At 41.1% G+C, this 25974-nt stretch overlaps 1 protein-coding gene across 4 annotated transcripts in view; it reads right to left on the bottom strand.

The window, feature by feature from the left end:
• Positions 1 to 25974, bottom strand: part of LOC120537396 (glutamate receptor 3) — a 389304-nt gene that overhangs the window by 229979 nt on the left and 133351 nt on the right. For all 4 annotated transcript variants that reach the window (XM_039766306.1, XM_039766307.1, XM_039766305.1 and 1 more), the window contains exon 3: positions 16209 to 16448. In XM_039766306.1, the coding sequence (XP_039622240.1) occupies positions 16209 to 16448 (240 nt within the window). The remainder of the gene's footprint in view (positions 1 to 16208; positions 16449 to 25974) is intronic.

The raw sequence follows: 25974 nt of genomic DNA, 5'->3' as shown, positions 1-25974 counted from the left end.
AGCCTGCAAGGACATTTGATGCACTACACCAATAACACTTTATATATTTTTAGATTGCTTCTCTTACAACTAATAAAACTTGTATTTCAATTGGTGTTATCAAAATGCCAAGAGATTCCAGATACCATTCAGTCTTAAATTTTTCAATTAAAAAAGCCCCTTGCTATGCTTAAAAAAAAGTCACAAACACATTTAAGTGGGATAAAGTGCACTGGGATAAATAATCAGGTCTGTCATAAATCTAATCATTCAAGGAAAAGTAGCTATACATATGTGGATTCAGGATTTTATACTGTGCCTATTACATCTAGATCTACTGTATATGTTGAAGTTAATCTGGGTCAAGGTACCTTTCTTGACCAACAGGGGGCACTACTGTCACAGCAATAGGACCACTCAAAACCCTGTAGCTAGGAGCATAGACTCTGTTGTGAGGCTTGAGGTTCCCCAAGTTGCTAGGGGGCAATGTGTTGTAGTATCACCAGGCTACCGGACAGGACCACCAAGCCAGTACACTGCTGCAGTGTGGCTAACTCACATTGAGACTTAGTGCCACTAGGGGGAGTTCTCCCCTTGAGATTAATGTCAGCCAGGACCCTGAACATGCTTATGGGTGTAGTACCCGGAAGGAGTTTGTGGCCCAATCTACAAGGGCCTTGATTCTTCTGGTGCAGGGAGTATAAGACCGTGTCAACTTATATTATCTTTCCAATTCTTTTCAGTCATAGCCTTCATTTACAGAACCTTACTGAGTTCAAGGCAGGTGGCAGAGCATTCCTGTGAAGTTGGTCACCTAAAATGACATACAGTATCCAACAACTCACTCCAGCTACTCAACCCTGATGATTTTGTTAGCTTTGTGTGGCCGAGTGCTGACAACCAATGAGTGTTGATCTAGAAGTACAATGCGTGGAATGGATTTATTGAGGAATGAGGAATACAGTGCTTTGGGCCTCACAAACAGAAGAAAAGCTTGTCTTTTGGATGTCTCATTGTTTTGTGTACCACGACAGAATGGAGCAAAGAAATAAAAGGGCCAAGATTGCAGCTGACCTCACCAGACCTGTTAACCCTTTGTATAGTATCGGCTCTGTCAGGCAGTACGTTATTGGCTGTCAGAAGAAGGGGCGAGCTTGACTATGCTGAAAGGTTGTCACAAAATTTGACATGTTTAGCAAATTCCAGTCGTATAATCTGATGTGGTCCGGTGACAAAGTCAGCAACTGCAGACAACTAAAAGTACCATCATGTGACATCAGCTTTAGAGCTGGGAAGCAGCTGGTGACATCGGCTCAGCTGACCAGAGGGAGGAAGATTGGATTGGTTGCTAGTACTTAGATAGGCCTATAGGGGAGAGGCATTTACTTTTTGCTGTCCTTTTGTACTATGCTCTTCCTCTGTGTTGTTTATTTAGTCATTTGTTAATAAAACATTTTATATTATTCTGGACTCCGGTGTTTGGGGTTAGGGGATAGCACAAGAAAGCCCCTTCTGTCAACTGTATATATACAGTATGCACAAAGATTGTATAGTGTATATACAAATAATATGGGTCCCAGTAAGAATATACAGTAAAAAACAAAAACGAAATAGACAAGGATGCTACAGCATAAAAACTATGCATATCATTGCCTCTAACATCAAAAAGAGATAAGAGACTGGAGTGGAAGGCAAAGTACCAGTTGATAGACTCCCTCCAGGTGTCCACATGAAACTCCTACTCAATATGTGCGGACCCTGGCTGTATATTGTAAAGTACAGTCTATCTGGCTGTTGCTCGACCCTCTCAAAGGGAGCTGGGGTTTGTGGTCACAGTAACACCCAGGCCTACCTGAACGACTTCTAGGATGGCTCCAGGACGATCAATAGTCATTGCTGACCCCATAAATAGTTAGGGGATAACCCTTTAAGATCTCATAATGGGGCTGAAAACTTGTTCCGGTCATTTAACTGGAGTTGGCAAGTTAAGGCAAGGGCATGACCTACCAGGGAGTCAAAGAGAAAGGTGACAAAGTGATGGGTGCATTACTGTAGAGGGCAAGTGGACTAGCCACTCTTCTGAATGGTCATAGGAAGCAACCTGTGTATGGGAAGGTTCAAAAAGGTTTTAGGGTTTACTTTCCTGTGTTTTATTGGAACTTTTAATTTCTCTTAATGTTTTCCCCTCCCTCACAAAAAAGACAACATTTTTTATATCTCCTGCCTCCTTGACATTAAATCTAGGAGGATCTACAATCATTCCCTATACGTACATACGTCACAGTTCACTGCAGATCGTCATGTTAAGTGCCAAGAGAACACAAGGGAACATTTAAAAGTGGGGGCTTAGGAAAATAGGAATTCAGGATTCCTCAAAGCCTATCGTACTGTCTTTCAGAAAGGAACTGCAAGTGTGCCCAAAGATGCCAAAAAAAAAGAAAAAAAAAAGTCTCAGGTTTGAGAGTGACAGCAGAGCTGCTCCTCAGATGGACAGGGGTTCCTGCTAGGATATACACTCACCAGCCATTTAGTTAGCTACACCTTCCTGGTGCCAGGTTGGACCCACTTTTGACTTCAGAACTGCCATAATTCTTCATGGCATAGATTCAACAAGGGGCCGGAAAACATTTCTGAGGGATTTTGGCCCATATTAACATGATAGCATCACCCAGTTGCTGCAGATTTGTTGGCTGCACATCCATGATGCAAATCTCCTGTTCCACCACATCCCAAAGGTGCTCTATTGGAACAAGTTCTGGTGACAGTGGAGGCCATTTGAATACAGTGAACTCATTATCATGTTCAAGAACCTATATGAGATGATCTGAGCTTTGTGACATGGTGTATTATTCTAGTAGTAATCAGAAGATGGGTAGACTAAGGTCATTAAGGGTCAGCAACAATACTTATGTAAGCTGTGGCAAGTGTTTGTCAAGGAAATATCTCCCACAACATTACACCACCAGCAGCAGCCTAGACCGTTGACACAAAGCAGGATGGATCCATGCTTTCATGTTGTTGATGCCAAATTGTGACCCATCCATCAGAATGTAGCAGCAGAAATCAGAACTCCTCAGCACAGATGTTTTTCAAGTCTTCTGTTGTCTACAATTGGTGAGCCCGTGTGAATTAAAGCCTCAATTACTTGCTCTTAGCTGACAGGAGGGGCACCCGGTGTGGTCTCCTGCTGCTGTTGCCCATTTGCTTCAAGGTTCAACATGTTGTGCATTCAGAGATGCTTTTCTGTATATCTCAGTTGTAACGACTGGTTATTTGAATTACTGTTGCCTTTCTATTTGCTTGAACCAGTCTGGGATTTTCGCCCAGAGAACTGCTGCTCACTGGATATTTTCCCTTTTTCAGAGCATTCTCTGTAAACCCTAGAGATGGTTGTGTGTGAAAATCCCAGTAGATCAGCAGTTTTTTTAAATACTCAGACCAGCCCATCTGGCACCAATAATGATGCCATGTAAAAAGTCACTTAAATCATCTTTCTTCCCCATTCTGATGCTCAGTTTGAACTTCAGCAGGTCCTCAGTTTGTTGCTCCTCAATCTAAGAAAAATACCCCAAACAGAGGGAGCACTACCTGCACAATTAGAAGAGTATTAATTGCCTGTTGATAAATAGAGAGAAGACATTTGAAACGGTGGCCGTGTATCACTAAAGTATAACAACCGGCGCCATGGGAATTAAAGATCAGTGGTGTGATGTCTCTTTTCAAAGAGCCCCTTACTCATGATTTTTGTATATACAATGTGAGAGTGACAGGGTGATTGAAATGCATCTTATAAATGTGGTTTATTTAAGTCTAAAAATAAAAGAGAGGGATGATCAGAATTCCATAAATAAAAAAAAATGTGCAAAACATAAAATGTGCCCTATCCTTCTGGTCGGAGTGGAATGAAACCCCTGGCGCACACTTGCTCACTTCCCAGTGGCTCTCTCTGTCTCACTTGTCGGCTCCTCTGCTCCTTTGCCAGTTAAACCCTTACCTCGGCTCACTTACCCACTCGAGACTAAACGTAGCTCTGGCAAAGAACAACCTTTAAATGTCACTCTTTGGATCCTTCAAGGGCCGTTAAGAGGGCATGATAAGATGCCTCAAATCCCACTTCTTCACTATTGGTTTGTTTCCAGTTGTTGTTGTGTTTTTGTGTCTACTCCAGCTTTAAACACATATGGCTGCAGATACTGAAAAGAGGACCCTCCTTGTTGGGACAAGATGGTGTAGCTGGTGCCAGTTGTCTGGCTCGTGTATAAGTCTGGCCAAGATGAGGTACCCAGTTATGCCACATGGCAATCCATTTAAAAATCACTTGATAACAGAGATGCTACTTGGCAGAGTACTATGTTGTGATGGGCACGGACAAAGGTGGCAAGACTGCTGGCTGCTCGAATTTCTTGGAAGATGGTGAGGTGGCTGGCTGTTTGGGCCTCATTGGAATTTGGAATTTCAGCCACCTGCTTAGAGTGTAGACTTCTCAGACTCTGAATTTTAAAACAAACCCTAATCAAGTCACAAGAAGGATGCCCGTTTTCTTGTTTCTTGTATCTTTTTATTTTTGCTTGTTTGCATTATGCTGCATTGCATACTGAATTTGAGACACTTGTTGAAGGAGTGTTGTAGTGCTTGTGGTTGAAGTGGCTACCACTGTCTGTGTAAAGCCGTTTGAGAGTCATAGAAGCACTATATGCATGGAACTATCTGTGAACCCCAACAATCAACTTATCTGTTCAATAGTGAAGGAGTTTCCACATGCCGATAAAAAGGGTAATCTGTCAATCATTCCATCCATGGCATGTTACATGAAAGTGCCCGCTGGTGGCACCAGTTGTCTCTGCACCTCAGATCTCATACTTCCGTTTAAGAAGCCTGGCACCTAGGAGTGCACTACATGCTGTGGGATGGATAGAAAGTACCACTTAGGGGTCTTGGGCCACACACCCCGGCATTCAGGAGAGTTCATCAGAAATGTAGCCCTTGTATGGCTGTTACCCTCTCCTCTACCCAGTTGTTGCCAAATCTACCAAATGGGCATATGATAAATGTTCTTGGCTTAAATGTACTAGCCAAGAAATAACAGCAGCAGTTTCGTTATGAATCCACATCTCTGCATGCTTCCAATGCTTGGGTGGATCACAAAAAGGTCTTTGCCCACCACAATCTCTAGTCAGACAGAAGGAGAGATTTGATATGTAGTTAAGGAAATCTTCAGAAAGTGTGAAAGCTCTCATTTACACTTCCCAGCTGTCACCGGTGATTCTTGTCCTTTGTATTTTGCATCTACCTCCTCCCTTGCTTCCATATTCTTTCTTTATAGATTCATGTCAGGAAGATTAGATAGGACAATTCCCCCAAGTCAGTGGCATAGCTATTACCAGAACTGTTAAAGTTTGGTTCATTGACAGCCATGGTGGATTTAAGTATGTCAATGTGAAGGTTCCTTTTTCTGCATGGTGATGACAGTCTCATAGACTAAAAAAAGTGACTTTGGGACACACATAGCAGCTGGCAGCTTCACCAAAACCACAAAATGGTCAAATGATGCAACAGCAGGAGAGTCCTAATTGGGAAATGCCAGACTATTCTGACTAGCTTGGCCTCTCAGTTGGGCAAACATTAAGAAGATTACCTCAGAACTAGGTGGACGGGCTAAGAAATCCTTCCAGCATGGGACGAAACATGTTACAAAGGAAAATGTAATCTGAACATGCTGCTGCTGACAGAAATCTGAAAATTAATGGGATGAGTTGGAATTGAATGGGATGGCTGCCTTCAAAAGTGAATTTAAGTTTTGACTTTTATAGAAAGTGTAAATTTCCAACAACGACTACAAAGGTGTTTCCGCAGAAAGGCTAGGCACTGCTAAATAATGCAGTGATACTCGTAGCACAGTGTGTAACCTTCAAATCGTCAGGAAGAGCAAGCAGAGCAGAAAACAGACAAGCTGCAAATTACCGCCCTTTCACGCTTCACTTTCTCAAAACTCAATCTGAGTCTTAACCCAGGGATCAATGCACGGGGAGCTAGTGGGACGTGCTGAGGATTTACAGGTTCCTACATTCTACAGTTATGGACCTAAGAAATTAAAAATACTCTGCTTTGTCTTGCTTTATTGTTGCTTTTGTTTTATGTGCTATTAGTTGGTCTTAAAATGAATTTTACAATGATGATGAAAAGGGAAGAATGAAGTCTGAAGATCTGTGGACAAATACAATATGGAGGGGATGGGTTGTTGCAGACAATGAAGTGTTGGGAGGATTGGGGAATAGCAGGAGACGACAAAGAAGGCTAATAGGACATCAAAACAAAGAAGGAATGGAGGATCTGCGGGCAGGTGGTGAAGAACGGGTGAAGAAAGTTTCTGATAGGAAATTGGGGTGTTTGAAATTTAATGAGGGCTGAAGCTTTGTAATCATGTGGTTAGCAGGAGGATGGTGCAAGTTATTCTCCTTGGCTGAGCACTCCTAGAAAAAATGAATAATTTGGTCAGAATAGGAGATTAGATCAATTGCTTTATGTGTTAGTTTAGATAAGACAGGAGGGAGTGTGGGTGAAAAACCACTGGCACTGACAAACTTGTCATGGAACGACTCAACACGGGGCCTTCGCTCAATGACTTATTATGTATTATATAAAAGAAAACCTTTTGTGTTTAGCTCTCCTTAATGACTGTTCTGAAAACTATTATTTAACCAGTTATAAAATCTCAAATTGAGTGTAAAAAATACTGTGTAACTGCTGCCCAGTGAGGTGGGTTTGATTGTTTGTGCTGACACCTTCCCTTCAATATAAGTAATGAATTCTGTTGCAGGACCTCTTGGTGTTGATTGGGGCCTTTGACAAGGCTTCAAAGCACCTGAAACCAACTTCAAGGGTCTCTAGTAATGAACAAAGAAGATGGAGACACAGAAGCTGTGAAAGGAAAATTAACAGGAAGGATGGATGTTTGAGCTCTAAAAACAAGTAATGGAAGGGGTTCAACACTTCAATGGAAATGGATAAGAAATGGCCAAAAACAGTTAATGGAGAAAGCTGCATCAAACACCTGTAGACAGACAATGAAGATGTGGAGTTAGATATCATTAGACAGATGAGGAGAGTTAGGAGGTCTAAAATTGAAAGGTTGAGTAGAACCATGAAAATGGAGAAGATACCTTCTGTGTGTAGTTAATTAAGTGGAGCTTAGGGCCTCTGCAGATGGGAAACTTTTAGGAAAATAATAGAGGGTGGCAATCAGATGATGAATAGGGAGTTGAGAAATCTGTGAACAGATGAAGAAGGTACAGTAGCTTGATGGATGATGAAGAAGTGGGTAGATGGACTAATAAAATATAGTGAAGAGGAGAGATGGGCGTGAGTTCTGTGGGAAAACAATTGAAGAGGTCGGGCACCTCATCTGGAGATGGATAAAGAGGTGGGTGGAGAGGAGCTCTGTATAGAAATAATGGAGGAGCATGCTGAGAAGGTCTTTACACAGATAATGAAGGGAGGGGTTAGAAGATCTGTAAATACAGCAGATAAAGGGGTATAGGAGCTTGATAGACAATGAAGGTGGGGACAAAGGGTATTAATGGATAACAAAAAGAGTGATGAGCCATGAGCTCTACAGAAAGAACTTGAATGGGGTGCTTATAATGTCATGCTGTAGATGCTGTATAGGTAGCCAGTTTGTTTAGTGCCATTAGTGCCTCTAAGTGTTTTGGAGACCAAACAAAATCTCAAATTGTCTTACTATTAGATGCCTGTGCTCTAAAGTGTTTTGAAAATAACTTCAGACACATAATCAAGAGAAAATGGGGATCTGTAGACAGATACATAGATTTAGGCTACATCTACACTACTCTGTTTTCATTTGAAAATGGTGTTTTTAAATGAAAATGATCTTCGTCCACACTATCATTTCTGAAAATATCTATGTTCACACTTAAATGAATGAAAATGCATATGATGTACTGTAGCTGTTTACCTACACTGGACATGCATGCATTGACCAAAACATCCTTAAATGGGGCAGTAACGCTGGAGGCCATGGGGTTTATCACAATAACTGTAGGAACCAGCTAATGGTTTGCCTTTTACACATGTATGTAGCACTCAAACTGTACAAAACACAGTTTAGATGCATGCAGGTAAGCAACACAAGCAACGTCATGGAAAGCAACTCCTCTGTGTCCGCTATTTTGGAATATGGCTTTCTTCCATGAAGAGTGACCAATCAGGAAATGAGACGTAGTAATGAGCAGAATCCAATCAGGAAAGGGTTACGCAATAACCATGAACAAATCAGAGCACTTTTCAGAAAACTGTGTTTTGGCCTGTGCACACCACAATGCTATGTTTTCAGAAGAACAAGGCTGTGGAGAACATTTTCAAAACACTCCATTTTCAGCGAGTTAAAAACACCTCCTGAAGTAGTGTGGATGAAAGGGAAAGATGGAGTCTGTGTTTTTAATTGAAAATGAAGTAATGTGGACATGGCCTTGGTAGGTATAGAAGCTCTAGACATAAGGACTTGTGTAGCTTTCTAAAGACAGCTGGCCAGAAGACAGTTAAAGCCAGATGGTCAGGAGAAGAGCAGGAAATAAAAGTGGAAATTAGGGAAGATAACGGGGCAGGAACTCTATATTAGATGACAAGGAAGAGGAGGGAGACCTGCAGACAGGTAAAGGGAGCATACAGAAGCTTAGCTAACAAATAAGACAGGATTGGGGTAGATGGTTAAATTCTGTTCATGTGTTCCAGGAATTTAGGGAGTTTCCATTTGAAACATTTTAGTATTCTCACTTCATTGCAGTCACATGAATTTCCAGTTGGATTTTTGAAAGGTTTTTGCTGTGTTGCTACTTGGACCATCCAAAAGCAATTAAAAATAATGCATTGTTTTATTGTAGAAAAGAGCAAAGAAGATGCATTAAAAGTGTATCATGTTGCTCCAAATACAATTCAACCATGAAATTAACAGTTCTCCCTGGCCAGGGTATTGTTTTATTTTATATTACTGACTAAGGTGAAAGGTCCATGTTATGCCACAGCTCACAGAATTCAAGCAGTATTGTTTTCTGCAAGTTGTCTAACTGTGAGTTTTCATGTGTTAGTGATGTAAGCCTTTTTAGGGATGCAATGAGAAGTGGAACAAAATGACATCTTTTATCAGCTGAGTAGACTACACTATGCAGACTTTTGAGATTTATGAATAAAGGGAAGAGTTTTATAACCAGATATGTGAACAATGTACATCACTCTGAATGACCATAGAGATTTGATTATAGATTACAGAAGGAAAACTCATCAAGAACTTCAAAAGACATTGTTGGACAGTTGTCTTATCTGAAGATCTTCTTCATACTTTGTTGTCCTCTCTTGTTAAAGGAATCTTAAGATGAAGAGTTTGGGAGCATGAGCTGATAGCATATTGTTACACCCACCACACAACAAACCCCCTGTATGAGTGCAGCCGGTGACACCTCGGCACCACTCTGGAACAAGGTGAGGTTTTTTCAGGTGGCCGGAGTGCCAATCCTACCACCAACCTCCAAGTCTTCACTGCGTGTTGGAGAGAAGCTGGATGCAGATTAACGTCATACCCAGGACGTGGCAAATGCAGGTTAAGGGCCTTGCTCAAGAAACCCAACAGAGTAGAGTCACTTCTGTCATTTATGGGATTTGAACTTTCCAATTGCCAGCACAGATCCCTAGCCTCAGAGCTACCACTCTGCCTATAGGAGTATAGGTTTGTTAATATTTGATACTAAAGATGTCTCACATAAGGATATTTATTTCCTAGTGTGTACATAAACACAAGTAAATCCAATTTCTGTATTACACGTTGGCTGAAGAAGGACGTCTTGAAAACTTGCTTATTGTAATCTACTCAGTTAGCCAATAAAGGTGTCATTTTGCTTCATTTCCCCATTGTATGTGCTGATGTGAAATTCATATTTCCTGTCTGTCTGATAGCACATGAACACAGCAAAAGAAGGAGCTATTTAGACAAAAATTAAGAAGTGTGCTTAAAATACCTTCATTAGTACAGGAACACCAAACAAATAAGGGAGTGCAAGTGCAGAATAATGAAAGGTGGGAAACAGAAGTTGTACAGATGAAAAGTGTGAGAGGGATTGTGGGAGATCTGTTGACAGATTAGGAAGAAAGGCAAAGGGAGATGTGTTTGTAAATGTATGGGCAGGATAGATCGTCTGAGGCAGGTAATGATGAGAAGGTATGGAAGCTAAAAATAAGAAGAGGGAACAGACGAGCTTTCTAGGTAGAGAAAAGAGAATTAAAACACATTTTAGAAGGATTTCTTCATTACCATTTGGAAAAGATCATACATTGTCTTTTGGTCTTCCAAGTTATTTGGAACTTCTTTTTTTATTAACTGTTCCATCTGCTAAACCAATTTAAGGCAAAGTGGTCTTTCATCCTCGTTTGCTATCGAATTCTTGGCACATCTATCCAGTGTCATTTATTTCTCTTCTCCTAGAACATGTTGTTTCAGTGGCAGGCTCCATAAAACGAGGATGATCCTCTCCTTTCTGTACAGTCATTTCTGCAATTTAAACCTAAGCCTGAAATGGTTAAAAGGTTATAAAATGAATAGGCTATCAAATTGGAGAACAGGTGTAGCTTATGGCAAAAAATCAATTTCTCAGTGCCACTTTTGATACGTTTCGCCATGCTGCAGAGGCGCAGCTCTTAACAGTCACCTCACTCCATAACTGAGGCTGGTTGCGTCCTTTTCATTGTTTTGTTGCTGCCGAGTATTTTAAATAGCTCAAAACAATGTTTTCCATGACATTTAATGTTAACAATTTATTTGCATGAAAAGGGCCAGAAAACTGAGCCATGATTATAACACAATTGATATCCAGAACTGCATAAAAACTACTAATGCATCAATCTTTTTTAAATAAAACATTAAAAACATTCCAGTATTACTGGTGGTGAAAATATCCCAGTCAGCAAAACTGAAGAGTTTCACCCTGATGATGTATGGCTACTGAGTCTGGGCCTCTGCTCTAGGCAGGAATGCTGGGATCACATTGGATTCTCCTCAGTCATTTGAACTCCATGTTAATACATGAGCTCATTTCTTTTGTTCAGTAAAAAAATGACTGATGATCTCAGGCCTTCTTTATCTGTTTCGGATACTGAAAGATTTATCCATGGTTTTATAACTATTTTAGTGTTTTATTGTGTTTTTTTCTTAATTCACTTTGGAACAAATGACAGCTTGTTCATTTTTCAGCTGCTACAGCGCTAACATACACTGCATTTTGGCATCATATCAGACATTCTCTAAAAAAAATGGCCCTGACTACCAATTAAATCTCGTTTTCACTACAAAAGTGTTCTTTTGACTTACAAGGAATTGAATGACCTTGAACTGTCTTATCTTTTGGATATTGTTAAGCAGAATGTCCTCTCCTGCCGACTCCGCTTGTCTGGAGAGGGGCCTTTGCTTGTTATTCCTAAGACTCAAAAGTGTACTGTGGGTGATAAAGCTTTTAGAATTTCTGCTCTTGTATTGTGTGGTGCTCTTCCTGAAATCCTTTCAGAATAGAAATCAATTTTTGCTTAGATGAAAACATGCTCATTCACTACAGTTTCCCCTCTGTGCTTATTATTTGCATGGCGCATAATAAAGCATTACTCATTAGAGCATAAAACTAAAATAAGATTCTGAAACTTGCTTAGCCCAGTTCTGGGGCACATGGCGCTACAGTCTGTCTCAAAAGGATCGGCTGTGAGGCAGGAAGCAGCCTGGATGTTAGGATTGACTTCATATCTTTAATTTGTCTCCAACCTTCTGTAGTCTTCTTTTGCAAGGTATACGTTGCTTCTCTGTTTATTACTCTAAAGGATTCGAATTTACCATTACTAACATTTTCTAAATTATCATATTTGTCATGTTCTTCCATGATGCTCTTCTTGTTTGTAGTATGATCTTTACCATCTTGAGGGATTTGCGCTTCCATTACTATGACAACACTCTTATCTTCCAGGAGGTTATGATTGCTGATGTCATCAGCGCCACAATCTTTAGACTATACAGTAGCAAGAGATTCTGCTCTATCCAAGATCTGGATGCAAAGAGCGTCACATGTACTTATTTTTGTTTTTTTACGTATTCTGATTTGCTGGTTAGCGAATTAGGAGTGGTGAAAGATCAGCTTGACTTTCTGGTTCTTGACCCTTGAACACATTTCATTCTCCCAGTCCTTTTACATAAAAGGTTGTGCATCTTGTGGAGAACAGAACACTGGACAGGCTGCCAGTCCATCGCAGGGACATCTCACACACAACGTCAAACTGCACTCACAAGGACCATTTCGAACCACCAAATAACCTGACCGGCCTATGGGAATCTGGGAAGAAAACCCTTGAATGTGTAGACTCCATATGGACAACACAAACCAAGGATTCTGGATCAGTGACAAAACAGTAATAATCACAATTTTATGTATTAGTATGATAACGATTTTTATTTCCAGTTCTTTGAATATCACGGACTTGACATGGTATTGAACGTTTAGAAACATTGAACATAAATAAAGTTTAAAGGGTACAACCCAGGATTTAGACCTACTTGGGTTAGGGGTGGCTGGTTAGGGCCAGACCACAAAGAAAACATCTGCTATTAAACATGGGTAACAGTGCTGACGACTCTGAGGATGATGGAGGCAATGCATATCATCACTTGTTTTTATAAGACAGAGGTGTCAATGTTGAGGGAAAGCTTTTAGTCGGTCACTTAATGGGTTTAGTGTTAATTGAGATTCTTTTGGTGTTTTAATCTCACCCGAAGCTGATAATAATGCTCTAATTTATGCTATTCTCTTGAACCAATGCTATTGTCCAAAGACACTAAAATACACTTATCAATTAAACATATGGTCATGGCCAAAGGTTTTAAGAATAACACAAGTAATGGTTTTCACAAATTTTGCTGCTTCAGTGTATCCTTTGGTATACTGAAGTATAACTACAAGCATTTCATAAGTTTCAAAGGCTTTTATTTACAATCACATTATGCTTTACAAAGAGTCAATATTTGCAGTGTTGGCCCTTCTTTTTCAAGACCTCTGCAATTCACCCTGGCATGCTGTCAGTCAACTTCTAGGCCAAATCCTGACGAATGGCAGCTTATTCATACATAGTGTAATCAATGATTGGAGTTTGTCAGAATTTGTGGGTTTTAGTTTGTCCACCTACCTCTTGAGGACTGACCACAAGTTCTCAGTGGGATTAAGGTATGGGGAGTTTCCTGGCCATGGACCCAAAATGTTGATGTTTTGTTCCCTGAGCCGCTTAGTTATCACTTTTGCCTTATGGCACTGTGCTCCATCATGCTGAAAAAGGCATTGTTAATCACCAGACTGTTCTTGCTCTTGGAAGATGCTTTGGTACCATTCTTTATGCATGGCTGTGTTCTTAGAGAAAATTGAGAGTGAGCCCGCTCCCTTGGCTATGAAGCAACCCCACACATGAATGGTCTCAGGATGCTTTATTTTTGGCATGACGCAGGACTGATGGTAGTGCCACACACCTTTTCTTCTCCAGACAATCTTTTTTCTGGATGCCCCAAACAATTGGAAAGGGGATTCATCAGAGAAAATGACTTTACCCCAGTCTTTAGCAATGCAGTCCCAGTACCTTTTGCAGATTATCAGTCTGTCCCTGATGTTTTTCTTGGCTTCTTTGCTGCCCTTCTTGACACCAGGCCATCCTTCAAAGTTCTTCACCTCATTGTGTGTGCAGATGCAGTCACACCTGTCTCCTGCCATTCCTAAGCAAACTCTGCACTGGTGGTGCCCCGATCCAGCAGGTGAATCAACTTTAGGAGACAGTCCTGGAGCTTGCTGGATTTTCTTGGGTGCCCTGAAGCCTTCTTCACAACAGCAGTGGAAATGGGTTTTTGGGATTAACTTCATTTTCATGGCAAAGGGACTTTTCAATTAATTGCTATCCATCTGCTCACTCTTCATAACATTCTGGAGTATATGCGAATTGCCATCATAAAAACTGAGGCAGCAAACATTGTGAAAATTAATATTTGTGTCATTTTCAAAAGTTTTGGCCAAGACTGTATTTTATTGGGGATACGCTTTTATAATTGAGGTCTGGATGGTTGACATTAACCATGACCTTGGCCTGCCTGCACGAGGAGCTCAGATGAAGCATTTCCAGATTTTTATTCTCCTCCAAACTTCATCTCCACCATCGTCTTGGAAAATACTATAATCATGTAAGGCTGGCCATAACACTGAAAGGATTGTGAAGCAATAGATTGTAACAGATGGCAAGCATTGACTGGCACCTTAGCCAGGAGGCCAATGTAATGGAAGGACTGGGGTAGACAACAAATTCAGAGTACTTCCTCCCCAAATGGATTAGATGGCAGCATACCTAGCTGGATACCCATAGGGCATGCTGGATATTGTAGTCCCTGAGTGCAGCCCCGTTGGTTTCCTTGGGTACCACAGGGATGTATAAACACTATGTTAGTAGACCTCTGCCTGAAATAGAAGAACTTCCACTGGACCATGTACTCCCAGGTCTGAGATAAAAGGAGCCACTCTGCCTCACCCAGGTGAATTGGAGTTGAAGGTGGAGGACAGAAAAGGCTCACCTGGGAGGAGTGAAGGAGAGACAGAGAGAAGGAAGAAGAGGTGTGGGTTTGAATAAAAAAGAAGCATTGTGAAGGTATTTGTGTTTAATAAATCTTTTATTTGAACCTGGGACTTGTTTCATGGTAATTGTGCCAGGGTTTGGGGTGCTGCAGTGCCCTCTTCCGGTCACATCAGTAAGGTTAACCTGTTAGGGATCTCAATTTTGAGAAATTAATGTTGGGACTTTCTATATTTGTTATTTTTAATGATGGTGGTGTACATTATCTGGTATTTTTGTATTTCTTCTTAAAAGTAACATAAAAATGTGATCAATGGTTTAATAAGAAAATTTGAGTGTTTCAGTTACTACATTTTAGGCTTTGTCTTCTAACCACAAGTCTGATTTATGCATTTATGGGTTTTGACAAATGAGTATGCTGATTATGTCTCGGTATTCTGACCTTGGCTTTTTTGCTGACAAAGTCTTTGCAAATTCCCTTTTCATTTATTTGACTTTCATCTCTTTGAATTTTTTTTTTTGCCTATTTCATTTTTGGCTTATCCTGATTTAAGTCATAACATAACTTTTCCCTGAGAGACCCGTTCACTCTGTGATGCAAGAAAACAAGCTCATTACCTTCCTTTGCCTGCTGTCTATTCTCTAATAAACAGGACTTAATAAGATATTTTGAAAAGCTCTTCCTATAACCCAATTCAAAGAATAAGGCTGGAGATACACTGAGGTGACCTTATTGATCACACTCCTTACACAAGTCATATGATCTTCTGTTGCCTTTTGTGTCAATGTCTGGAACAGAATGAACAGCGCCCTCGTCTGTCAGGTGGCTAAACTTCTGACTGATTTCCCGGCCATGGAAAAAGCCACTGGAGGACCTGAAATCAGCAGATAAAAATTATTCTGATATCATATTAAATGGCTCAGCATTTACTGTCTTGTAGAATGCCCAGGAGGGGTTGGGCAGCCAGTTGGTCGATGTCTCCAGGACTGTGGACCCCCAGAGGATTATTTACTTCAGGGATGCTGTTGATTGGAGTTTCCATTTTCCTCTCCCCTGATGTCAACTGGCCATAGTTCAACAATTGATTAATGGACAGATATTGCTGGGCTCCATTTATGTTAATCAGTTTCAAATGGCTTTGTGTCCTAATTATTTAATTTGTAATGTCTGTAACTGCATTTCACCTGAGAACTTGTCACAGTGCTCTTCACCCCCTTGATGAGGTGCTATACAAAACTGAATTGAGTCTACTGGTCACAACACAGGTCTTTTTCACCATTTTCACATTTATGAACTGCCAGATCTTCACTTAAACACTGTTTGGAGTCATGGCCAAATGGTGACTACTTTTGTGATGATGATGATGCTAAAATTAAGTGAACAAAAAGTGTCCAACTTGTGTTTTATGGGTGAGCATTCTTCACCTGTCTATTAGATTATCCCAGACGCTTTTTTTATTTTCCTTACCAGCCTCCACCTTTACAGGTCCCTGTGAATTCCAAGGTGAGAAGCCACAACACAACACCAGTTCACTATATTTCACAACCCCCATTTTATGAAGTCCTCCCAGGTTTACTGACACGTCACTTACCCCTATCAGTGTCGTAGAGATAGACAAAGCGCTCCCATTTATAGTGGGCCAGAAGGCTGAGGACAGCACCCCGCAAAGCTGGTCTCATCTGGATGACAAACTGAACATCTGCATCTGTTGGGTAACTAGGAGTGACGAAGGAGGTGTGGAGGGCTCCGCAGAAAGAAGTCAGTGTGTTCATGGACTTTTTGTCGTAGAAGCCAAAGATAGCGTAAACTCCTCTGGAGAACTGAGAGCAGACTGCAGGAGAAAAAAAAATCAAAAGAAAACAGGTTAATATTACTAAAACCTTTCCCACCCGCTCCATCTGCCTGTAATTCTTCTTATGCTTTAAACACTGAGCAGACATTGATTCTTCAGTAGGTGCATCATCCATCCATCCATGCACTGATTTTTGAGTCAGATTTAAGCTCTGCAGTGGAAAGCAACCACGGGCATGGTATCAGTCCTTTGAAGGCAATCTCAGGTTGGGGGGACCATTTTTGGTTCCATAATAGCCATTCATGTGAAGGTTCACAACAAATTCTGTAAATAACCATAGCTAGATTATAGCAAATTTGTGAAATACCAATGGGTCTGTGCCTTTTGAAGGACTCTTGCTGCATAAAATCACACAGGTCAAGTTCATAATTTTTTGATCTCTCAGCATCCTGCTAGGCAGCCTGCTAAATATTACAGATTTCTGTTTTGTCTTCACTTTAGGAACTTTTTCAAAACCTAGAAATCAATTTCATATGAAACAACGTTCCTACTATGAAAAGGTTCTTTGTCAAGCAGTACTATTATGAGGAACCACTCAGACCAGTAAAGTGCCATTTTAGAAGCTTTATTTTTAAGAGGATTTAATCCATTGGGGTTCGTGCTCAGGCCTATATTCACGCTTATTCAAATCTGACCAACGTGCAGTTGCTAACTAACATAACCTGTGCATTTGTAAGATGGCCAAACCAACATGGGAAGAACATTCACAATTCACTCAGTGACTGAGCCAAGATTTGAATCACCGATGTCAACTAGTACACCATCATTTAATAAAGCACTAGTAATAGCATGCGCAGCCAGAGAGTTCTCCACATGGCTCAATGTCACCAGCGACAGTGCAGAGTAAAGTATGCCACCCGTTCTTTTGTACAGGGAGAAATGCGTCACTTTGCCAAGAAGCTTCTCTACACTTGCTTCTCCTTCATTCATCCTTGAACAAAATGCATCTGTTTGGCTAATCAGCACTTTCAAATGGGAAATCAGCCCTTATTATATGCTGCAGATTAACATGACAAGGCAGCGCTGATAGAATCTCTGCTCTAACAGGATCTTCAGGAAACATTTTGCTGTATTTTGAGTTAGCTTTTATTTGACTGTGGATAGTTGCACAAACTGGCAAATTACAGTACGAGGCCATCTTCATCTGCGAAGGGAGGGACATCGTCTCAGTGTGGCTCAATCAGCAGGTATTGGACTGATTTACAGTAGTCGGCCTAAAACATTTATGAGCTGGCAACGCTTCAAAGCACTACTTAGAGCCATGGCCAAAAGGAGATGCTTCTGTGACGCTGACATTTAATTATACAGTATGTCAAATCTAATCAAAACTGTGACAGCCCTAACAAAAAAAATAACAGCAACTGCTAGGCTAGCAGCAAAACAGCCTCTGGTGGATAAGCCACTGGGGTCATGGGGCCTGACCAGCTTGTCCAAGAGCCACCCAGCACAAGCTGGGTATTTTTCTAGCAACTGCTACATTAAGAGTTGGGACGGGTGGAAGTTCACAAGCAATGAGTGGTCATATAAACTCCAGACACGCAAAGACACACATAGGCGGTAAGTTTAGATGAGATGCACATGTTCATTTAAATGTTAAGAAGCAATTGGGTTTATGTTTCAGGGTTATCGAAACGACAATAAAATAACGTAAAATTGATGACCCAACCAACATATTCAGGGTGTGAGCTGTGGTGGCAAATGACCCAATAAATGACAGCATAGCCTTTAAGTCACATTACCCTTAGTCATAGGGCCTTCATAACTGTAAAGTCTAAATAACCATGAATAGCCTTTATCTATCTATCTATCTATCTATCTATCTATCTATCTATCTATCTATCTATCTATCTATCTATCTATCTATCTATCTATCTATCTATCTATCTATCTATCTATCTATCTATTTATCATAGCTTGTTACACGTTGCTATAGGGATATACAGTACGTGCCTCTGCTATCTATTGGGGAATATGGCCGGCCAGTCACCCCGGATAATACCCCCAGGCTGCCAGGTGGAGCCCTCCTTGCAGCATGGAGGTGCCCCGAATGAAAGCAGGGAATTATGGACCATGGAGATTTTATCCACAGCCCTACTGGATACCACGGGGGCTGCTAGAAGGCTCTGCAGGGAGGAACAGCGACTATTTGCCCTACACCCCGGAAGTACGTCTGAGTCACATGGACAAGGACTTTTTATCTAACCCGGAAGTGTTCCTAGTCACATGGACAGAGAGAGCGAAATACGTCCGGGTCAAGGACTATAAAGGATTGTGGGAAATTCCCAGAAAACGCGCTGAGCTGGGTGGAAGGGTGAAAACGTGTCTGGGAATGGTGGGTTGTGATTATTGAGTATTGGTTATTGTATTTATGAGTATTGCGGAGAGGAGGGTGCTTGTGCACTGTACAATTGTCCAAATAAAGAATTATTGGACTTTTACCTGGTGTCTGACCTATTGTTAAGGGTTCAAGAGGAGGATAGCGCCATCTATCTATCTATCTATCTATCTATCTATCTATCTATCTATCTATCTATCTATCTATCTATTTGTTGTTGAGTTAACTTCATTATTGTTTTTTTCATGTCTCCTCTGTCATCTTGGAACCACACCATCACATTCCTATTTCTTTTCACAGTTTTGGTGCCTGCTCAATTTTTTGGGTTACTGCATTCTAAATTTATAACACTAGCTCTTTGCTATATTGTGCCTTTCCCACAAGCACTAATCACATTTGTGGATATAACATTGATATTTTAAAATCTCTGTGATATGGTTTAGGCATCCACATACATCGAATAAATCAAATGGCAGTGCAATCCTTCAGGTTCTTTTCGGCTCCTAATGAAGACAATGCAAAGTAAAGAACAGGAAGATAAGACACCAGTAATGAGTACTGAGAAGACAAAAGCAGACTCTTTTTGATAGAGACTGCAGAACAAGATAAGCAGATAAGAATCTTGGGTCCATTGTCCTTGGAAAAGACAACTTGAAAGTCTATACAACCTGTTCCTTACTCAGGCTACTACACTTTCATTTACAAACTAAACCAAAATGGTCTGCCCACATTCGTGTTTTCACATCATTTTACAAAAGGATCCCCATCCACACTGAAATGACTGAAAATGCATATAAATGTAAATGTTCACATACACTGGACATTTGTGCATCAGTAACACCGCTGACTTCAGGATTTATTGCAAAACTGCAATGACCAGCAAATTTGCCTATTGCACATGTAAGCGGCATTCAGACTGAACAAAACACAATTTCGATGCATGCAGGTAAGCAACACAACAAGCTCTGTGGCAAGCAACTCTTCTATGTCCACTATGTTGAAATAGGCAGGGTGACCAGTCAGGGAATGAAATATTGTAGTGAGCAGAATCTGTTCAGGGAATGGCCACATAATAGACACTAACAATCAGAGAGCAATTAGATTTTACATTTTTGAAAAACTGAGTTTTCACTCGTCCACATTACAATGCTAAGCCGATGTTTTCATAAGTATATGGTTCAGGAGAGCATTTTCAAAAATCTTTGTATTTATAATGCCAAGGTAGTGTAGAAAAAATATAAAAACAAAGACTAATGTCTGTGTTTTTAAAAGAAAACATGGGCCTCAGCTTACCTGGTTATTCTTAAACATGTCATAAGTGTTACTGGTAAGTTATTACCACAACATAAAATTCAGCATGTGTGGTAAATCTGCTCACCAGGGAAGCAGTCATATATTGTTAAAAGTGATGCAGCCTTTAAGAATCAGATGCTGACGTGTTCCTCTATTTTGTCCGATCAGTCTGGGACACCGGATTGGATAACTGGGCACAGACAATGAACGGATGTGTGGAGGAGTTCTGCTTGGCATCGCTGTAGTGAAATACCTATGTATGTTTAACCAAGAGACGTTATGCTGCAGCAATGAAGTGTCAATTGACCAGGAGAGTAGGCATCTTATCTTGGTGCTGACAGGCTGTTGTAGGCCTTAGGAATTACAGAAGTGTTTAGAATATCTCGACTTAGAAAATATGAACTTGGTCAGAATGATCAGGGGTGGCACTAAGTACTTTCAGGATGACTTACTGATGTGTGAGCACGGCAGGGCCAGCGATACGATCTGTGCTGCGTAACAGATGTTTCAATTCCAGGTTTTGCTCATGACTTGTCACATCCCAGCATGTGGATTCATAATTGGTCCAGCAAGGCCCTATAATGGCTAATTAAACTGATAGTATCTAATTACCGTTGGCTCATTGATACACCTGAAACATCCTAAATGTCTGACGGCTACCCTGATCTTCTCCTCTGAAGCTTACATGTAACTTACTAATTAAAGTCTGGGACTGAAAAGCATGAAGATGCCAGTTCATTCGTTAGTTCTGATTCTTTTTGTGACCCTGAAATCACTTAAATTATGTGTTTTGTAATTTGTAACAATATATGTCAGAAAATTGCACTTAAAAACTGTCTGGGATCGCAATCACTATACTAAATAACTATAACTCCATTCTGTAACAATATAGTAAATAAGGCTTTGTCCATCCATCAAATCAATTCTCTAGTTAGCTCAATCCATTTCAAGGGTGTGGTGAACTAGAGGGAAGATTTAAGAATGTTCTCATTGTATTTGTGTGGGTTTCCTGTCACAGTACAGTGAAACAGTATCAGACTGATGGACATTCAACAGCCATGGTACATAGCAATCCATGCATGCATCTCATTCTTCTGTTCATGGCTCCTGCTTCCACACTCTCAGACACTGACCTGGACAACTGGGTACAGATAATGGATGGATGTATAGAGGAGACCTGCTTGACACTGGTGTGGTGAATTACTTGTTTAAGTTTATCAAAGAGATACTGTGAACTGTCAGTTAACTTGGAGATTAGACACCTTATCTTGGAGCAGGTCTCAGAAATTACAGAACTGTTTAGAACTACAACAGAATACAGTAAACATCACCGGTTCAAGACAGTCACTTGTCTGAGCCGTAAAGAATGTCTTAGACTTTGTGAATGGCCCAGCGCTTCTGAGATTCTAGCACACGTTCATCTGTGGTCTATATGCTTATAGTGGCCAAATGACCAATGCCACAGCTCTCAAAGTTCAAGCTGATGCTAGATGGCTATAGAGGCTTGATGAGTCAGTCTTTCCATATTGCACATTATGGGGTCTTTTATGGTGAAGTACCACTTCAGAGCAGTACAGAAGAAATAGTTGAATATATAGTGGAAATCCATCATTCACGCTTTTATGTCAGGTCAGATGATTCATTTACATTTCAGCAAATAGCTTTAGCGAGATTGAAAAGGACAATTGAACTGATGGAGTGACTAACATTTTTTTTGATAGGCATGTCCAGCCTTCCTTACACCTGAACCGTTTCGAAGGAATTTCCCCCTGTTTGGATACTGGCCTTCAAAGTCATCAGACAACAGCATCTGAAAATTAGACCTGCAGGGCTGCACTCAGAAGTTTAGGCTGGACTTCTACGAGCAATGCCCAATGGATACAGGGCTACCAAAAGGGCTTTGCAGAATCCATATGTTCATTTATAAGCTACATAGTTCTGAGAATGAACTCAATGTCATCATGTGTCCAGCCCAGCCAAGACAGAATGATCAGAATCCAGGCAGAGGAATTAAACCAAGGAAAGGGGGGTCTGGGTATATGTGGAGGGGGGCCAGGGTTATGCGTCTAAGGTGTGCCAAAGCTATCTTGGTGTATATTAGATGTGTTACCCACATTCAATAGGAGATATTGATGGCTGATTTTGTTTTGAGTAGGATTCCCATGCAGGAACCCTCTGCTGGGGTATGGGGAAGCAGGGTAGCAGTCCCCTTTGCCACATCCCATAAACAAGTGCTTTGATGGTTTGTTTCAGCTTTGTGAGCCAACCCTTGTCCATCTGATACCACCCTTGGATTCAGTTTTTTGGGGCCCAAGAGGCATACATTTTCCTTGGTGGTTCTGGTATCTGCCAAAGTTAATATGAAATGACACTCATTGGAAGAAATTTAAGCAATCTCGTAATTACAATTTTGTGGGTGAAGCCTGACAAAGTGCATGGTTTGCTGTAAGTAAAACTGACGTGATCATGAAGTGAAAGGAAATTCTACATGGACAAAGACTAACCCAGGATTTGAACCCAGGTATTTGGAATTTTAGATGCATCTGCTAGGACAGTCTAACAATCAGATCTGGGAAAGGCTACACCTTATGAGCAATGCCTCAAGTCTCATAAAGGTTTTCTCACCATTTCATAATTTTCAATCTCCACTATACCCAAGATCCATTTAAATCATACCAAGGACTAGTAAACACTATCTGTCCATTCTTTTCTGAACCCTTTTTCTGCGTGACAGAGTCATTCTAAGCAGGAACTTACCAGAACAGCATGGGCCAGGAGGCAGAACTGAACCTTGGAATGGAGACCTGCTTTCTACAGGACACATTCACTCTTCCCAGGCCAACATAGCCTTCCCACATGTGGGAGGACTCCACGCGAATATGGAGTGCAAGAGGAAATTCTGCATGGACAGAGACTAACTCAAGATTTGAATTCTGGTTCAATCCAAAAATGAGATCTGAGAAAGGCTACCCCTTAGGAACAGAGGCTCAGGTCTCACAAAAGTTTACTCACCTTTCATGAGACCCTATGCACAGATGTTATTTTGGAGAATCTAGGTGGGATTATTGGCTGAATAGCCTTTTCTTGTCATGTTCTGAAGTCCTTCATGGACACAGACTGAGGCTTGCTGACGTAATGAAGAGTCAGATGCCTTGTTGAAAAGTCCCCTTTTGCCCTAGCTGGCACTACGAATGCCAAGAGACTTCCACATCTGTCCACCATTCCCCACTGGCTCTGTCTACCTATTCAGAGTTTTAAGAATTATCCCTCAAAGGGCTCCAGGTAGGTCATTCAGCATGCATTGTGGACCTTAATGAAAGATGATGAAACAGCTCAAGGCAAAACATCTTCTGCTAAGGGTTCACAGGCAAATTAACTTAGCGTGATGTATAAGATCTTGGAGGACAAAATCAGAAGTAAACAAATGCAAACTGAAGAGTAAATGGGCCCCATTCTGTTAATGGAAACAGCTCAACTATACTGTCCACTGCATTCTGTGCAATTACTGTCCATTATAGAGTCTGATGAAAGGCTCAGTGTTCCAGCTATCAATCCAATCAACAATTGAGTCAAGAGCCATGGTGGTCTCAGTTCAAATAAATGGTTTTACAGGTTGCCAAATTTGTATTCATGGATGTTTTAAACAGTGAATGATCACAATTTAGTGAAACTAAAGACACAAGTCACCCCACTATGGGGAGGCAGCAGCTCATATTGACCTCAGCATTTTCATCTGACAGAACACTGCAATGATGCACATTTTGAGATGATGTGGTGAAATCATTCCAAAACGTAGTGTCCCTGAGGTCATCTGAGAAAACAATCTTCTGCCCTTGAATCATTTTCCCATTTTATTTTTAATTCCTTTTACTTAAAATGTTGTTATCCAGCCATCCGTTAAAAAAGTGGCATGCTGCAGCTTGTTCATTCCATTAATCAAGATTAAACCAACAATTAGCAGGCAGAAATCTAATTCAGAAGTCACTGTAAAGAAAAGATTGGACTGCAGTTTGAGCATAAATGATGAAAAATGTTCCAAATGTGACTTCCTAGATTTCTCGTCTGCCCTTCAGCCAAGTAATCATTGAATTTTAGTATCTCCGGCACACATGCCGTCCTTCCTGTGGAGTTAAGTGGAAGCAGAAACTGCCTGGAGATGTAAACGGGATGTGGTACATGTCACCACTGATCACAACGTATTTCAGTTTATCTTTTCCAGCAGCACTTTGAGCAGTCCCCATGTTGCCCACACCACCAACAATCTTGATGATGATGATGACATTTTGATGCTCTCAAACATAAGGCCATGACACTTGCTCAAGTCACACTCTGTCTGAAACTGGTATTTTCAGACCTATGAATTGTGTAAGGATGGTGTAGTGCTTAGCACAGTTGCCTCACAGCTCCAGCGTTTAAAACACATGTTAGCTGATGTGTGTGGAGGTTTTACATGCCCTCTATGTCTGCCCTCATCACAAAGATGTGCGGTTTAGTTTAACTGGCGACTCTCAATTGATCCTGTAAGAGTGGCTACTGAGTGTGTCCTGTAATGTAATGGAGCCCAGGTTTGCTTTACTGTGTGACTGATACTGCCAGGCTAATCAGGTCTGAAATGGAACAGGCGGGTTCAGAAAAGTGCCACTATTTAAACATATGAAGTATTAAATTATAAGAACATATGTAATATAAAATTAGACATAATACTGTATCTGTTTTTGTCTTAGCTACATGTCATACCTCACTCCACCACTGCCGGTCCCAGCTTCCTCTCAAGTGGCCCAACGCTTCACCTCATCCCCTCACATCTCTTCCAGGCTATCTCTCCATCACTCATTTCTACAATTACACCTCACTCAGATCAGGCACTTTTCCTACATTATTCAAACGGGCCCTAAGAACTACTCTTCTCAAGAAGGCCACACTCAGTCCTTTTCAAGTAGGTCATTACAGACCAGTCTCTCTCCTCTCCTTTCTATCCAAAAGACTGGAACGTGCTGTCCCTAACCAAGTCTCTTTGTTTCTTTTGCTGAACAGACTACTTGATCCTATTCAGTCAGGCTTCAAGAGGGGCCATTCCACTTACTGTGGTTGTAGAGTCGTTACGGCTGGCTAGAGCTACCAACATGTCGTCTGCCCTCATCCTGCTAGAACTTGCCACTACATTTCCACCCACTCTGACCTCGGCAACACTGGGGCTGCCCTCAGGTAGTTTGGGTTCTTCTTGTTGCGCAGATCCTACCATGTGCCTTGGTGAGGAGAGATGTCAAGGGTGCACCAGGCAAGTACTAGGGGTGCCACAACAATTGGTGTGGAGTCATCTCATCTTCTGTCTCTTTACACCTCCTCACTAGGCCTTATCATCCAGTCCCATGGGTTCTCTTATCAGTGCTATGCCAATGATATGCAGCTGTACCTATCTTTCCTTTCAGAAGACCTCAAGGCATTAATAAGAACCTTTGCATGTCTCTCTGTTATTGTAAGCATGATAATGGAGCACCACCTTCTAGTCATCCCAACTCAAGCATCTATTCAGCACTCCATCTCTGTTCTGCTTGGCTCATAATTACTAGCAACCATCAAGTCTGTTAACGACCTTGGGTGCGGTGATTGATGAATCTGTATGACTGGCCACATTGCACCAGTCTCTCAGTCATACAGATTCACTCTTTACAACATCCAGAAGATCAGATTGTATTTGACAGAGTATGCAACACAACTCCTGATAAAGGCTTTGGTCTTACCACACCTGGACTACTGTACCACTCTGCTGGCAGGAGCACTGGGCACATATCACTCACTTCACTACATTGGCTCTCTGTTATGGCATGCATAATGTTCACATCCTTGCTACTTGCCTAAAGAGAAGTTAATGGGTCC

The sequence above is a fragment of the Polypterus senegalus genome, chromosome 10, assembly GCF_016835505.1.
Source record: "Polypterus senegalus isolate Bchr_013 chromosome 10, ASM1683550v1, whole genome shotgun sequence".
Taxonomy (NCBI): domain Eukaryota; kingdom Metazoa; phylum Chordata; class Cladistia; order Polypteriformes; family Polypteridae; genus Polypterus; species Polypterus senegalus.
Note: the sequence above shows the minus strand (reverse complement) of the source record. Positions and strands in the feature narration are given on the sequence as shown.